This window comes from Manis pentadactyla, chromosome 10 (genome assembly GCF_030020395.1).
Source record: "Manis pentadactyla isolate mManPen7 chromosome 10, mManPen7.hap1, whole genome shotgun sequence".
NCBI lineage: Eukaryota > Metazoa > Chordata > Mammalia > Pholidota > Manidae > Manis > Manis pentadactyla.
Genome location: NC_080028.1, coordinates 79,001,414 through 79,018,139, shown reverse-complemented (window position 1 = coordinate 79,018,139; position 16,726 = coordinate 79,001,414). Strand labels below are relative to the sequence as shown.

Here is a 16,726-nt window from a genome sequence, read left to right as displayed (position 1 = left end):
ACCAAAGACCCTGCTCCCCATTCCCCCAGCTTCAACAGACACCTGCCAAAAATCCAAAGCCAAATGGAGTCCCCCTCGATCCCTTTCTCTTACATCTCTCATTCAGTACATCAAGTTTTGTCAGCTGTACATTCAAAGGCTATGCCACACCCAACCTCCGTGCTGACCCAGACCACCACAGTCTCTGGCCTGGCAGCCTGCAGCTATACCTCCTAATGGATTCTCTGCTTCCACTCCACTTGCTCCCCCCTCCATGTGCACTCTGTTCTCCGGCCTGCAGGGCTCTCCCCCAGTATGTGCTCAACAGTCTGCTCCCTCATCTTGTTCAGTGTGGCCTCCTTGCTGAGGTCCTCCCTGACCCCCTTCTCTAAAGCTGCAGATCCTTTGTCACTCCCCATCCCCTTCCTCTATTTTGATTTCCTTAACAGCATTTACCACACCTATATTGATTAAGCTTTATTTGTTTATTTTCCCCCTCCCATGAAGCTCTCAGAGCTCCATGAGAACAGATATTTTTGTTTGATTTCTTCCCTGCTGTATCCCCACCGTGTAACAGATAGTAGATACTCCAGAAATATCAGCTGAATAAATAAATGAAAAGATCTGAGTGCAGGCAGAGGGAGGGATAGTTTAAAAAACACCCCTAGATCTGGGATCATTAAAGATCTTCAGTTACCTAGGTCTCAGCATTGTTTAATTCACATATGGCTACATCCAACCTATATATTCACAAAGAATTTGTGGTAGCATTCAAGATTATACAATAAGAACAAGTGGATTTTATGGTATGGAAATTATACTTCAATAAATGGTTAAAAATGATTATACACCATATAATAAATGTGTGTGTGTGCCTTCTCTCTCTCCCTCCCTCTGGTTCCCAAAGTTCATATTTTCTATAGGGAAAATCATGTTTTGAGGAGAGAAATAAGCTTTCTCTAGAACTTAGGTCTGAAAGAAATGTCTTGCCTACATCTCAGATGATCTTAATGTTCTTAATAACATCCCTCAAGGGGGTCAGAGAAGCAGGAGGAGGAGAGGAAGCAGAGACCACAGCACGTAACACTGTCAGAGTGTACAGGCTCGACTCCCACACAGGGCCTGGGAAAGATTCTAACCTGGTGAACTCAGATGGTGCGTGAGAGAGCAAGACACTTGGGGCTCACAGGGTCTCCAAACACTAATTTGAGAGAAGAGGATCCGTAAAGTGCTGTGAGCTGTAGTCAGCCTGGGACAGAGAAAAGTTAAAGCCAGGTGTGCATAGGGGGGCCTCCAGGGGGACCACGAGACCCCTCTCCTCCTCCTCTCCCAACCCCACCACACCAGAGAGACCTGTGGACAAGCTGGGTGCAGGAGCAGGGTGCTGATCTTGGCAAGGTGTGCATCCGCCTTTATTTTAGGATTCCATCTCTTTGAGGGTCCCCCTGCTCTCTGGGGCTATCCCCTGCTTGGGCTGCACCCCATCCCTCTGAAGACCTGCAGAGGTTACTTTAGATGAGCTCAGCTCTCAGGTTTAAGGCACACATGGTCTCCTCTCCTCCTCCATCCTTTCCTTGGTTTGCTTTGCCTGTCTGCACTGAGCTCCTGTTTTTCCAGGATGCACATTAGAATTCTCTGTGGAGCTTTTAGAAGCCAATACTTGGGCCACACTCCAGACCAATTAAATCAGAATCTTCTAAATATTTGGGGCCTTCTTGTGCCAGGCCTGCCTGCCCTGTAGAGGATAGGGTCGTGAGTTGGCAAGAGAACAATCAGGATGGTGCTGTAATCAGGGGCTGGAACACTGGGCAAACACCATCCACCTGATCTTCCAAAGGTGCTCACCTACTCAGGGGTAGGATTTGGGAAGAAATCTGGGTGTGCTGGGCTACATTATGAAGGTTAGCTTCAGCATCCTCATCTTTACAACGTGGAAAGTATCCTGAGAAGCTCTTTGATGTAAAAATGAGATCATGATACACCGACAGTCTGAGGAGCTAGAAGTTTATATCCAATTAGACTGTAAAATCATAGTAGGTACAAGTTCAGCTCTGTAATTAAGAGTTAAGAGGCTGACTTTGTCCTGTGCTTGCTGTGTGGTCTTGGGCAAGTTACTCAACCTCTCTGATTCTCAGTTTCCTCATCCATAAAGGGGGCATAAAGACAGTTCCTCCCTCACAGTGTTGTTGTGAGAGCAAGTGACATAAAACAGGTAAAGCTCAGTGTCCAGCACACAGCAAGCTATGCTGTTAGAATGAAAGCATAATTACAGAGAGAAGAGGGTGTTTCAACTTCTTCTGTGGGTCTAGTGGTTCTCTCCCACATTCTCAGATGGAAGAGAAAGGCAGAAGGTGAACTGAAGCCAAAGACCAAAATTTCTGCAAAATCAGTTTCCCAGGAGATCCTTAGGCAAAGCCCAGGCTGAAAGGTAAGGTTGTACTATGTGTGTGTAGAGATGGGGCTGGCACAAGCCACCTGGGAGAGGCTAAGAGGACTCCCCCACAGAGAGCTGCATGCTCAGTACAGATAGGACCTTCCTGTGGAACCAGCAGACCATCTGTCAATTTCTAAAATTCTAAATGGGGAAGAAACTATATACTTGGTTTCTAGGCCTTCACAGGCTCATCGTGTTTGGCATGCAGATGGATTTGCCAAAGCCCTCCTCCAGACTGGGCTAGAAGGTCTGGCTTAAGCCACTCAACCCTTAACAACCAGATGGCTGGAATGAGGGGCAGAGCCATTCCAACCAGTTCTTGTAGCATGCTGGACATGGGGGTACAATGCAGACGAGAGTCCATCAATACTGATGCTGATTTAATAAGTCATGTTAGAGCTTAACATACAGAAAGACCTCAATACATGCTGCTCAGCATGATCAGTGAATTGTTAACCTTTTGAGATCTCCCGACTTTCAACTTTCAATAGACATGGAGATGCCCTCACGTGTTCTAGGTTATCTTAAAGACCCTGATTTTGATTCTCCAAAGTATATTCTTGTTTTGCAAGCTTCGGATCAAATTATCTAAGTGTGCACAAATGTGCATCTAAACTTTATATCTGATGGAGGTCATGTTAATCGAATATAAATGGTTTGGGGGACTAGTGCGTTTACCTCTCACAGCAAACTGGAAGTTAGCAGGCTAGAAATGATTTCTAACTTCTAATAGCTTGTTCTGGAGAAAGCAACTGGGTAACTTGCTAATGAAGAAGTACTTCAGGAAAAATTGAGAAGTGGTATAGTGGGGAAGATGCTAATTGGGAGTTAATAGTGTGAATCTGGGTAGGAATTAGTCACTTTATGGATACAATCTTCAAGTTGGCTAGGAAGAAATAAGAGCAGTGATTCTCAGAGTGCAGATCAACTCAGATGATACAACTTAGTTATTTCATGATTTATTATGTAAGGTTTCCCTTATTTAAAATAAAATATCTTTATATGGTTATATACTGTATGATTCCAACTATATGACAGTCTGCGAAAGGCAAAACCATGGAGACAGTAAAAAGATCAGTGGTTGCCAGGGGGGTGCAGGAAGGGAGAATGAATAGGCGGAGCACAGATTCTAGGGCAGTGGAATTACTCTGTGTGATACTATAATGGTGGATACATATCATTATACATTTATCCAAACCCATAGCATGTACGACAGCAAGAGTGAGCCCTAATGCAAATGGCATATTTTGGGTGGTAATGATGTCCGTGTAGGTTCATCGATCGTAATGCATGTATCACTCTAGTGGGGGTCATTGATAATAGGGCAGGCATGGATCTGTGTGATAGATAACCTAAGTGTTCAGATCAGAGGTGAGGTTGACAAGTATAACTAAGGGTTAAGGCTTTTAAAATGATGCCATGTCACACCTCAGATTTAATCCAGTTGAATTTCTGCCCACTGGCAGAGAAGGTCATGGAAGTGTGGAAGGAAGTTTAGAATGAAGGCACTTTTAGCCTCATCATCTCTGGCTCTTGTGGACTTGCTATTGTTAAGCAAATGTCAACTACACGCATGGAAGGAATGACTCAGAGTCATGACTGGAAAGAAGGAGAAGAGGGAATAAGATTTAAACCTGAAATGCCTCACCCCTGTGTTTTAAATGAAGATGTTAATTGGATTCAATAAGAAATGCTTAATTATTTGATTGGGTTGCAAGGAGAAACACAAAAGAATTACGATTTCAAAACTCTAGCTGCACTGCTTCTAATTATTGACATCATAGAAATGGTAGGTATCAATTTGAGTTACTGCAATATTCTTTTGAGCTCAAGTCAATATTGGTGATATGTAAGCTTAGTCAATTTTTTTTGAATCATATGTTATATTTGACAAAGTGGGATGGTTAAAATAAAAGCAGATTCAATTTGACATTTTTACACCATTCCCAAGAAAACAAACCCATCACTGAAGCCTTTTACCAAAGAGAAATGTAATGAGACCCTTAAATTAAAGCCTTCCGGACCTAAACCACCGGAAGTTGGTGAGGTTTAGAAATGAGATGAAACCTCATTTCAATGATTAGGTTGCACAAAGGAAGCCTATTTCTCTATAATCTGATCTGTCCTGTGCACACTAGCCTCCCTTTGTTGTCAGTGTTACAGACTAATAGAGCAGGAGCTTTCTCCAAGGCAGGAGTGGAGCACCTGGAGTACAGCGGAGGCCGTGCGGCTTAGTGGTTATGCATTCCGGAGCCAGACTCCCCAGGGCTGGAACCTACATCCTCTGCTCTCACCTTTCTGAGCCTCCGTTTCCTCTTCTGTAGAATGGAGGTAGCAGCGCCCACTTCATAAGACTGTTGTGAAGACTAATTAAGCAATATATATAGAATATTCAGACAAAGTCTCAGTGCTCAAAATATATTCTCAATCTCTGCAGCAGTTTTCAGTGAGGTTAATACATAAGGTGAAGCTCATGGGGCAGGGGGTGGGGGATTGACACAAACTTAGATATGCCCAAGCACATTAACCATCCATATTTGTACATCCAAAATATTTATCATGGATGTGGGATGATTACAACCTACAGGCTTCTGCTTTTATGTTTGTTGTAGAAAAGATTATGGGTTATACTGATAGAAACCAGGGATTCATCTTAACAGGACTGTGAATTTCTGAAATAAGATAGAGAGATGCAGTTGAGATGGATGTGCAGAGGGTGGCAGGAATTGTGACAGCACAATAATTGGACCAGGGGCCACAAACTATCATCTGTGACAGAGTCTCCATGTGAACAGTCTTGAGCTGGCCCTTCAACAAGAGCTCTAGTTTTAACTTTGCATTATTTTTCCCAGAGAGTCAGGCAATGTGTTTAAGAATATATGGACTTAACAGGAACTTGCGCTTTGGCTTGTTCCCCAGGCAGGCCAGTTATTTTCTTACTTCTCTTAGAGAAACGAAGATGCTGCATCTGCTTTTCAGAAAGTCCGTCCCTGCTGTCCCTTCTGATGGATGGCTGGAAAAGTGACACCTCCCCCTGGCCACAGATAATTGGATCCTATGGATCACTGAGCCACATGGCCCAGCAGCTTCTCTTTCCTGGGATTTTAACATTCTAGGATATTCTCAATTTGGGAATTAGACATTGCAAATTGAGAAGTGACACAGGCTGAGGAAGGTGGTGCTGATGCATAGCCACAGAGAGAGACATTAGCGAGAAGCAGGGTTGACAGATCAGGGCCCCCCGAGGGAGTCCACTGAAGCTTTCTTGATGCAGCTGCGCCTCCTGCCTCTGGGTGTTGGGATACACAGAAACATGCCGTGTCCTTCCACGGACCCCTTTAACTCGCTCTGGCTTATAAAACTCGAATTCCAGATATTTCATTTTCCGTGATATAATTAATTTTGTTGGGGAAAATGGGCTCTCCTAACTTCTTGTTCTGTCATTTACTATCTTCTGAGAAGGGACTGTAGGGCTTGAAGAAAAGCAACAAGTCATTTCATTGAGGAGAGATCAGGAAGACCCAGAAAGCAGAAGGGCCTCCCAATGTTGGGGAAGATGAGTTGGCAAAAACTTGCTGTGATCCAAATTGCATGTGAAAGACTGGGAGCTGGGTGGAAGGTGCCGTAATTGGGAGAGAACCAAAGAGAAGGCAGGAATGAAGATCAGACAGCAAATGTCGAAAGGTTCTCGGGAAGAGGATTGAGGGAACAGGTAGCGGAAACTCAGAGCTCCCTGTGAACCACATGATAAAGGAACTCGCCATATGGTGCAGGAAGATAGCAAAGCAGGTTGGAGTAAAGGGAAGTGCTTTTGTGTGTAGGATTATGTAACATCTAATATATGCACATCTGTGTGTGCGTGTGAATCCGTACCACTAATGAGATTAAAATTAGGATAGACTCCCACCACAGGAGCTCAAAGACTTTAGAAAAGGACTCTTACTGGTTCAAACTAAACTGCTTAATTTCCTCACTCAATATCTTCCTGTCATAATTCAGTGCTGCGCTTGGCTCCAGCACAAGGTGCTGCAGTCTGGGGCTTGGAGTTCTGGATTGTTCTCTTGGGCCCAAACCCAAAGTAACACCAGTTAAGCACCCTGGTGACCTTCAGGGAGACAAGCTTGGAGGTTGCTGAGGGAGGCATTGCAGGGGTGCTAGCAGCCAGGGCTGACCTCAAGGTACAGTGCTGGGGTCACCTTCTTTGCGGGGGCTCATGAAATCATTTTAATTTCTTTTAAAATCACAAGGAAAAAAGGAACTTTTAGGTTGAAGAAGTGCTTTAATCCTGGAAAGCTACCTTAGGGGGCTTTCTAATGACACCACAGTAGGCCATGACACTTGTGGTTAATGTCTGTGAAGAAATAAATCACTGCCAGAAAAATGAAAACATAGTAATAATATCAATATACTTGTCCTTGTACCAATGCAGTCATGGATATCATTGTTTTCATAGTGGAAGAAAGGACCACAAATGTCTTTGCACAGCTCTGTAGCAGTTCTGAAACTGCTGTTTTGAAAAAGAAAAGACTAGCCATTTGGTGCAGATGAGTGAACCCCCAAGAAGAAAAGAGTGCTGTTAGAGATGGAAAGAGGCAACTGGAACCACACAACCTGGTTTTAAGTCCTAGTCCTGCTTCCTCCCAGCTGTGTGGTCTTGGGGAGGTCATTCAACCTCTCTGACTTACAATTTCCACATAGGTATAAGAGAGTTAATATCAGTAACTACCTTGCAGCATTGCAGTGAGGATTAATATGATGTAATGCATGTAAATCTATAGCCTGATCCCTGGCAATTAGTATCAAGTAATCAAGAGCCCAAGATCACACATAGCTAAGTCAATCCTGGTCTGTTAACTGCCACTGAGGAGCTCTGTGACTTTAGCAAATTACTTCAACTTTCTGCATCTCATTTTCTCATCTGCAAAATGGGGATAATAGCAGCTGCATTACAGAGTAGTGTGAGCCAACACATGCAAGGCACTTACAACAGAGCCTGGCACATAGTAAGGACTCAAAATGTTAAGTGGTATCATCATCCTCACCACCACCACTAGAATAAATGTTCCACGAAGGCAGATATTTTTGTTTGTTTTGTTTACACCCACTTCCTCTGCTCCTAGAAGAGTGCCTGCTACATACTAGGTGTTCAGCAAATATTTGATGAATGATCGAATCCTTAAGTATGCCTGTCAATGGGCAGTTATTATAAAAAGTGATGACTTCTTCCCGGTATAGGGTAGGGTTCCAATCTTAGTCCCAATTCCTTTTCTTCATGCCTGAGTTCTGCTGTCATAAGCAGCCACCACTCCTTGTGATCAGATGTTTCAGAAGTTGCTGGGGGTAGAAGTCATAGTGCAAAAGGATAAGGCATGAGTGGGTGGGGAGGAAATGCAGGCAGCAAATCTCAAAAAAGCAGTTTGATTCTCTGGATATACTCAGTGAGTAAAGAATGGAGAAGGGCGGGTCAAGATCATAGGAAACATCTTCAAGGATACAGGAAATGCTGAGCATGCTCCTCATCTACAGGAAAGGATGTGGGGAAGACGGAAGATCAGAGACTTTCTGTACCTTCTAGATATACACAAAAAAAGTAACAAAAGATCTCATGTTCTTAGAAATACCATAGTAATTGAGGTGCCAAATTGTCATATGAGTGTAAAATCTTTAAGACAGTGTTTCACAAAACATGGTACTTGTACCATTGGCAGTGCAAGGACAAATTATTTTCTATTAATAAATTCTCCTGAAACATATTAAAATAACTATGTAACTGGTATATCAAGCCTGTGACTTCACCTATGGTATTGTTTAGGGCAATGTTAAGAAGAAGAAAAGGATTAACTAAATCAATTTAAAGAAAACTATTTAAAACAGTATAAGGAGGTATGTACAAGGCAAAAAAATAAACAGGTGCATGAATAATCTATATGGAGGAAACTTGAACCGTATTCAACCCTGTTGTTCAGTTTGAATTTCGAGCGAAAGGAATTGGCGCCAGCACCTTGGAGAGCGGCATGCAAGGGCAAGGTCTCTGGGGGTGACAGTGGAAAGGGCCACTGCCAAACCTTCAATGGCTTTGCTGGTGACACTCAGGCACTTAATGTCGTCATCCTCTTGGGCATTACCTAGGCAAGTCAAGCACTAAAAGAGAGGAGGCTGAATGGTTTTGTCTCTCACCTCTTGGCCTCTTATTTTAGACTATCTTACATGCATCTAGAGCATGGATCTGGACACAACTTTTTGAAGAGATAAATGTAATATCTAGGGGCCCAGTTTTGAAGGACTGTCCACTTTTTCCTTTTAATTTCATCAGCTACTGACTTTTTCCTACTTGATTTATTCCTGGCTTATGCTGTGCTTCAGGAGGAAAAGCAGTATCAACACCTGGCATGTTCCATGATTTGAAGGCAAGGAAATGTTACCAAGAAGAGGGTATTTTTGCTTTTGTGAGGGATGACAAATTGGGATTTTCACAGGGAAAAGCCAGAAGGTCTTTTGTGTCTCCAAGAAAAATTCCAACCAGAGCTGAAAAGTAGGAAGTATGGCTGAGACCCTAGATTCCCAGCAAAACCATTCTCCCAGCCTCCCCTGCACTGAGGCATGGCCATGAAACTGAATTCTCTCCCTTTAGGCAAAAGTGATGGGTGTCATTCCTAAACCAAGACTTTGTAGAAGCAGCTTGTCCCTCCTCCATACTCTCAGACCACCTCTGCCCTGGGAATGTAGACAAAAATAAGGGCATGGGGATTAATGGAGACATATAATATGAAAGGAACCTGGGCCCCTTAATCACCATATAGAGAGTGGGCAAGGCCAGGAACACCCATTGTGGATGTTGTTACATGAATGTAAAGCAAATTGCTATTGTCTTTGAGCCAGTATACATTTGGGGGTCTATATGTTATAGCAGCTGAATTCACCCTCAGTAACAAAGGAGCTTAGGGGCCTTGTCTGCCCCAAAGAACCACCAAACCTGGCTTGAGGGCACACTCAGGATGGAGAGGCATTCTGAAATTTTCATTTATTTCCTCTACTCTTAGCATAGTTAACTCATCCTTTAAATATTGCTCAAGAGCCACTTTCTGCATTTGCTTTAACACAAATCTGTCCATCTCTCTGTCCCTTCATCAACCCATTTTTAATGCATTTCAAAGCAACTTGCAGACATCAGTATAGTTTCCCCTAAACTTTTCAGCTTCACTAACTTCGACTAAGGCCAGTCACATCCCCGCAGACATTAAATATCATGTCTGCACTCTACATCTGTTAGTGTGATTTTCCTTATTAATGTTTAGGTCCCCACTGGGTTTTAAAGTATGCATTTTTCAAAATTCATAGAATGATACACTTCTTGGTGCATTTGTTGTTTGTAGAAAGAGTTACAATTTAAAAATTATCAAAAACAAATACTGAATTCTGGTTAAATAATACACATGCTGAAAAGTTTAGGGGAAAGTATACTGATGTCTGCAACTTGCTTTGAAATGCATTAAAAATGGGTTGACTAAGGGACAGAGAGATGGATAGATTTGTGTTAAAGCAAATGCAGTCAAATATTAACGGTAGAATCTAGGTTGCAGCTGTTACGGATGTCCATTGTATAATTCTTCCAACCTTTCTGTGCTTAAAATATTTTCACAATAAAATATTGGGAAAAAAATATTGGGAGAAAAACTCGATGAGAATATATGACATAAAATTATTCTGTGTGTAGTATATTTTATATTATTAATCATAATGTTCAGTGATTTGTTTCTGTTTTACTTTATATTATGTCATGGACATCTTTCCATAATGACAGATAGACAGAGATGACAGAGAAGACAAAGACCCTATTCTTTTGAACATATTAGCGACATGTCATTATATATTTAACTTTCACACTATTGATGAGCACTTGGGCTATTTTCTTATTTTTCTAGTAACCAGTCATTTTCCATGATAGATCTTTTTTACATTGACTTTGTGCTATTGGGTTTGCACTTCATCTATGTCCACACAGCATATACCTGCCTCCCCCAGCTCCCAGCCCATTAGCACCGTACCCTCCACAGGGAAGAGTCAGGGGTATAAGAGAATAAGAAAGTCTCTGTTCAAATGTCCCAGCGTAACTTTGTTAAAAGACTCAGATCATACAAATTACCACAAGCATGTCTGAAGTCTCAGAAGGCAAGCAATTAATGAAATATTTAGTGGACATTTATTATGGCAGCATTTTAGGACTAGAGGAATCAAGTTTATAATGGAGAGAGTTGTATTTGTGCTGTGTAGATACTTTATCAGGTATTTGCTGTGTTTATGTTATCAGGTCCCCTCATACAATTAATCTGAGTAGTACACAGCTGTCCAATTTATATATTTGGGGCATAACTTTATCCCCAGTAATCACTCAACAACCACAGAGGTTAAATTCTTGAAAAGTGTAGTGGCTGCCAAAGCTAAAGTCAAAGGTTTAAGGCATCATAAAAAACGGAGAGTGAAATGTCTCACAGGAAAAAACAAATTCGTAACTACGCATGAAGATGGATGCTAACCCGACAATATGGTGATCATTTCACATACGTGTATAAATCCTGAAACATTGTGCTGAACACCTGAAACTCATGTTATGTGCCAATCTTTCCTTGATAAAAATAAATAAATAAAAATAGAGAGAGAAGGATAAAACTCTTAAAGTAAGCATCAAATAATAAATGAATAGTACATTTGAATGGTCCAGAATAAAAGTTTCAGAAGGCATCTAACTCCAAGTAAGTCGAACATACCAAGAGGCCCTGTTCTGGGAAGATAACTCATCCAGGTGAACATTCTCACCTGTCCTGGAAAGTGAACTCTCCGAGTGGTTCTTCTTTTTAAAGTTTTTTAAATAGGACTTATTGTTTGGAACTCAAGGGCCTTCACACTTGCTCTCTCCCTGGTTTCATTTTCACAGATCTTAGCAAAATGTTCACGCCACTCCCTAGTTGCTCCACAAATAATTACGGCACTTGAGAGCATGTTTTTCTGGGCCAGATCTGATACAGTGTCCTGGGGGAGGGGAGACAGACACAGATCACCCCAAAGGTCAACCTCTTCCCTCTTTGGAAGGGGGAGAGCGACTACCATGGCTGTGCTTTTCTACTTAAGGGGATTGATCTATCTACCTAACAAGATTGCAAACTGTTCAAAGTTGGCCCTCAAACATAAAATCACATTTACTTAAAGCCATGCTTGGAAACTCTGGAGTTGCAAAGGATTACTAGATAAGGGACCACAGGGTTTTTTGTTATTCTGTTTTGCTTTCACGATGTACTGTTGTCTTCGTCTGTGATTTATTTGATGCCACATCCTCGGTCTGGAGCAGAACTCTCAATTATTATAACAGTTTCCATGGAAACATATGATCTATTCTCCCTCACTCCCTCACTGTTCCCCAGTGACCCATTCTGCTACTCCTCCACCCACCACCACCCCAATCCTTTCTGTAAGGCCCTCTGGGACTTCCATTCCTCAATCAAAAACTCTCCAGCCTGTACTGTTCAGTGATCAAAGAGATGCAGAGCTATGTATATAATATGCTAACTTTTGAAGTAAAAAGGACAAGAATAAAAATGCATATTTATATCTGTTAAGTCAGCATAGAAGAGCTGGAAAGATGCAAATTAATTAACAAAAACATTTACCTATGGCGGGCAGTAGCAGCAAGAGGGCACAGAAAGATATGAACTTGGGTAGGAGCAAGACTTCTCCATGTTTATTCTTTTAATGTAATTTTCATTATGAGCCATGTGAATACAGGGCTTATTACAAATACAGTTTAATTTTTTAAAACTCCCCAACTGCCTCAGCTTATTACAACTTCTTCAGTTAAGCCACTTTCTTCCTTGTCACTTTGGGAACCACCCTGTCTGTAATAAGGAATCTAAATGCCCCTATTCTTTGTAGCATTTTAAATCTCTTGATCTTACGCATTCGTTTCATCCCTGGGCCTCTAGACTCCTTCTTTCCCACCCAGGTTATGACCTTTCTCCTGCTTTGATTTCCTTCCCAACCTGGTCCAGATATCATTTTTATTTTTTCATTCAATCCACTTTGACAGAGCACCTGCCAGAAGCAGGCTCTCATGGATCTGCAATGGGCATCGCTCTACCCAGAATCCTTAACTCCCTTATTGCTGTCATCTGGTTCACTGATCCTGCTAAGCCCCACCATTCTCTCAAGTCCCCCATTTATTTCTCCATCTCTGTACCCAGGCTGCTCAGAGCTGCTGGCAAACTTCACACACTTCCATTACCAACTGCTATTCTCAACTTTGTGGACCCCGGAGCTGTTCAGCAATCTTATTGCATGTTCCTGATCATATTCCCATCTCAAGCTGAGGCTCTTCAAACTTTGTGCCACCACCCAAGATCCCTCATTCCATCTCAGCAGGTGGTCTTGTAACCCCTAGATAGAGAAAATCCATGCATTCTGTCTAGACCCTGAAGGAATTCAGTCCATAGACACTGGAAATACATAGTGAACATGACAGAAAAGGTCCCTGCTCTTGTGGAGCTCAAATCTTAGAAGGAGAAGAGAAAACCAGTAAGTACACAAGAAAAGTATCATCTTGTTATGGGTGCTATAAGGTGGTGAAATAAAATGGAGAATGAATGAGTGGCTCTTTGAGTGGGTGGTCAAGGAAGGCTTCTCAGAAGAAGGGACATCTAAGTTGAGATGGGAATGACAAGAAACAGCCAGCCATGGAAAGAATAAAGGGAACAGCATCACAAAAGCTCTAAGAGAGGAAGGAGCTTTATATGTTTCAAAAACCCAAGAACCACCAGTGTGGCCAGAGCACAGTGGGTGATTGGAGGGGAAGAAAAACAAAGTCACCAAGCAGAAAACAAAGGTCATATTATAAGCCAAGGATGTAGTATAGAATTTATTCTAATGTGATGGGAGGTTATCGGAGAGTTTTAAGCAGGGGAGTGCCTTGATTTAATATAAGTTTTAAAAAATGACTACAGTTAGCAGCATATCAGCAATACAAAACAAGAGTTAGAGCAGAGAAACCAGCTAGGAACCTCTGCAGTGGCCCAGGTGGTATAAATGGTTTTGATTAGGGTTGCATTAGTGAAGGTGGAGAGAAGTCAGTAAATTCATGACATGCTTTGGAGAAGAATCTGTCGGGATTAGACATGGCTGGGGTAAGGCAAGGGACAGGGGAACTCAAGGTCAACTGCAGATTTGGGGATTTAGGCTGCAGAGATAGAGAAGAAATTTATATTTTTTGCACACCTGAGTTTGTGGTGTGAGATTTATACTAGACATATTTGTGGCACACAAAGGGATTAAAAGACTCAAAACAACACTAAACAAGTCAGGAATACTTATAATACAATCTCGACTTCAGTAAAAGAGCATCTCCTGGTATCTATAACAGCATCCAGAATCACTCTACTAGTCCCAGAGTCATCCTTCAACTGTGCCATTGTTCAAAAGGAGCTGTTTCCATTCTCAGCTGCAAGAGTGATCTTTTCCAAAAGGCAAATCTGATGTCACTCCTCTGCTTAAAAAACTTTCAATGGTTCCCCGCTGCGCTGTGAATAAAATCCAAACTCCTCACCATAGCGCATAAAGTTTTGCATGATCAGCTCCCCGCACCCCCAACCTCCATCTCTGCAACCTCACATCCTACTACCTCCCCCTGCACATGACATTTTGGCCCCATCACCTAACAGAACCTACAATGAACCAACCCCTTCCATACCGCAGGACCTTTACACGTGCTGTTCTCTCTACTGGGAACATTCTTTCCTAGCCCTTGCCATGTAGAGCTGATGAATACCCATCCTTCAGGTCTCAACTTATATGTCACCTCCTTAGATGGTCTGAGTGGGTTCCCTCTTGATCTGGTTGTGGCACAGCACTCCATTCACTTGCTTCACAGTATTCATTATGAATGGTAGTGTGGGCCTACTTGTACCTCTTTGCCTCACTGGAATATGAGCCTCATAGGAACAGCAAATGTGCCCACCTTGTTAGCCGTTCTTCTGCAGTGGGAATAGCCACTGAGCCTTACTGTGTACCTTGCCAAAGCTGCCTTTCCCAAGCACCATCAGGAAGTTAAAGTCAGTCAGTTTCATCCGGTCCCTGTTCCCGTTGTTGTCAAGCTTGGATATGGTGTTGATTGTCTTTTCTTCTGGAGCCTTAGTCCCCTGACTGATCTTGGCCCTCTGGAGGGGGAAGCACACAGAAAACCTCATTAGATTTGAGGATGCCCTTTTGGAAGTCACGTATGCATGCCGCAAGCTATGGTTCCTGCCCCTCATGCCCCCGTCTTGCTGAAAAGCATGGCAACTATCCACTCTGCAAGCTTGAAACCTGGAGGCCTTCCTTGGCACCTGCAGTTCTCTTACCCCTCACAACTCATCCACCACCGGGAACAGTCACGTTTTCTTCCTAGCTGTCTCTAGGATTCATCTTCTTCCCGTCTCCACCAACACCACGAGCATCATCTCTCACCTGGACGGTCCACCTTGGCTCCTCCACCATGGGGCTTCACATACACCCACTTCTTCCTACCCAACCAAGTCACCACTTGCTTAAAGGGCTTCAGTAGCGACTCATTATTTTTAGCATGAAGACCTCAGTGCTTTTAGGGGTCTCCACAGCCCAGTATGATTAGGCCCCACTTGGTTCTCAAAATCGTCCCTTTTTGGGTCTTTCTTCCTTGCTACTCAGCTTCATTCTTCCTTCACCCACCTCCCACCTCAGGGCCTTTGCACCTGCTCTTGCTGCTGGTGTGGATGGCTATACTCTCCTCTCCACTACAGGGTTACCCCCACCTCACATGGTCACTTCCCCTGGGAAGCCTTCCTTGATTCTTCCCATCAGGATTATGTGTCCCTATTTGCTGCCGTCATCCACTCCACTTCCCATTTATATTGATGATAACAGTTCACTTGTTTGCCCCAATGTACTGGAAACTCTGCGGGGGCAAAAATGTTCCCTAATTCTCTGCAGTTACCCTGACAACTACTATAGTTTCCTGCTAAAGGGATAAATGGTTGAGTGAGGCCCACATTTGTCTGTAGTGCAGTGGAGGAGGGTCTCACAGCTATGAGCAGACACCACCCTCACAGCAGAACTGGTGACTCAGGATGGCAGCAAATACTCTGGAAAGAGGAGAGAATAGGAGGCCTGCAGCTGCCAGGACCATGTTAGTGGGTTCACTTCTAGGAGCAAGAAAACTATGGAGTTCACAGTGCAGGTTAGAGTCCTGACTCTGGCATGCACAAGCTGTGAGGTCCTCAGCAAGTCAGTCAGCTCACGATGCTCTTCCACCCAACATCCCACACCTTCCCCTCTCTCTCAAAGAAAAAGCCAAAGGCGACAGATGACCTGGCCTCTCTGCACCCTTCTCTTTGCTACAGCCACAGTGGGCTCATGGGTGTTCTCTAAAGCATCAACACACTCTTGCCCTGGGCCTTTGCACCTGCTGTCCTTGGGCCTGGAGTTCTTTCCCCAGCGCTACATGAACTCTGATAAGCAGGCCATTCCCAGCACCAACATGAAATAGCTCTCAGTAATGTCCACCCCCTTACTTAATTTTCTCCATATCCCTCATTACCATCTTAGAATCTTATTTCTTAATTTATTGTCTTGCTCCTCATACTAAAATATACGCTCTATGAGAGCAAATTTTGTCTGTTTTGTTCTCTGTATTCCTGGTGCAAAGAGAAGAGCCTGGCCCAGAATAGGCACTTGCTCGCGTTTGTTGAACGAACCTTTCTAAATCTCAGTCCCCTTTTCAAGAACATGGAGATGATGAATGAGATGATGTATCCTAGACGCTCAATGAATGGTAGCTATTACTAGTCAGTTGTCTTTTGAAGACAAAGAGGCATCAAAATTCTTTTTGGGGTTTTGAAGATTCATTCATTCAGGGAATACTTGAATGCCTGCTTTGTGCCAGCTAAGGCTCTACATGATGAGGATCACTAGAGAGAAAAACAAATATGGGTGCTCAAAGAGCCTGCATTCTTTGATCAGGGACTGGGTTCTCCACTGTGTTCAAATCCCATGTTGGAGGTATCCAGGTAAGGAAGCTGGTGCCAGCAGCAGAAGCGGCATTTATGGGGCAGAGAGCAGGACATATGCAAAGAACTAAATACTTTGAGTCTGGCCGGAACACAGAGTGCCAAGCAGATGTAGCATATGGGGTGCAGCCAAAAGGCAAGAAGGACCTTGTAAGCCCTGTGAAGAAGTTTGGGCTGAATCTGAGCATGGAAGGTTTTAAGGAGGGCCATGGTGTGATCCTATTACATTTAGAAGATCACTCGAGGTACA

General features: G+C 43.1%; 1 protein-coding gene across 2 annotated transcripts in view; it reads right to left on the bottom strand.

Moving 5' to 3' along the window:
• PRKCB (protein kinase C beta) overlaps nucleotides 1–16,726 on the bottom strand; it is a 308,913-nt gene that overhangs the window by 63,095 nt on the left and 229,092 nt on the right. For both annotated transcript variants that reach the window (XM_036916934.2, XM_036916933.2), the window contains exon 9: nucleotides 14,464–14,610. In XM_036916934.2, coding sequence (XP_036772829.1) covers nucleotides 14,464–14,610 — 147 coding nt within the window. The remainder of the gene's footprint in view (nucleotides 1–14,463; nucleotides 14,611–16,726) is intronic.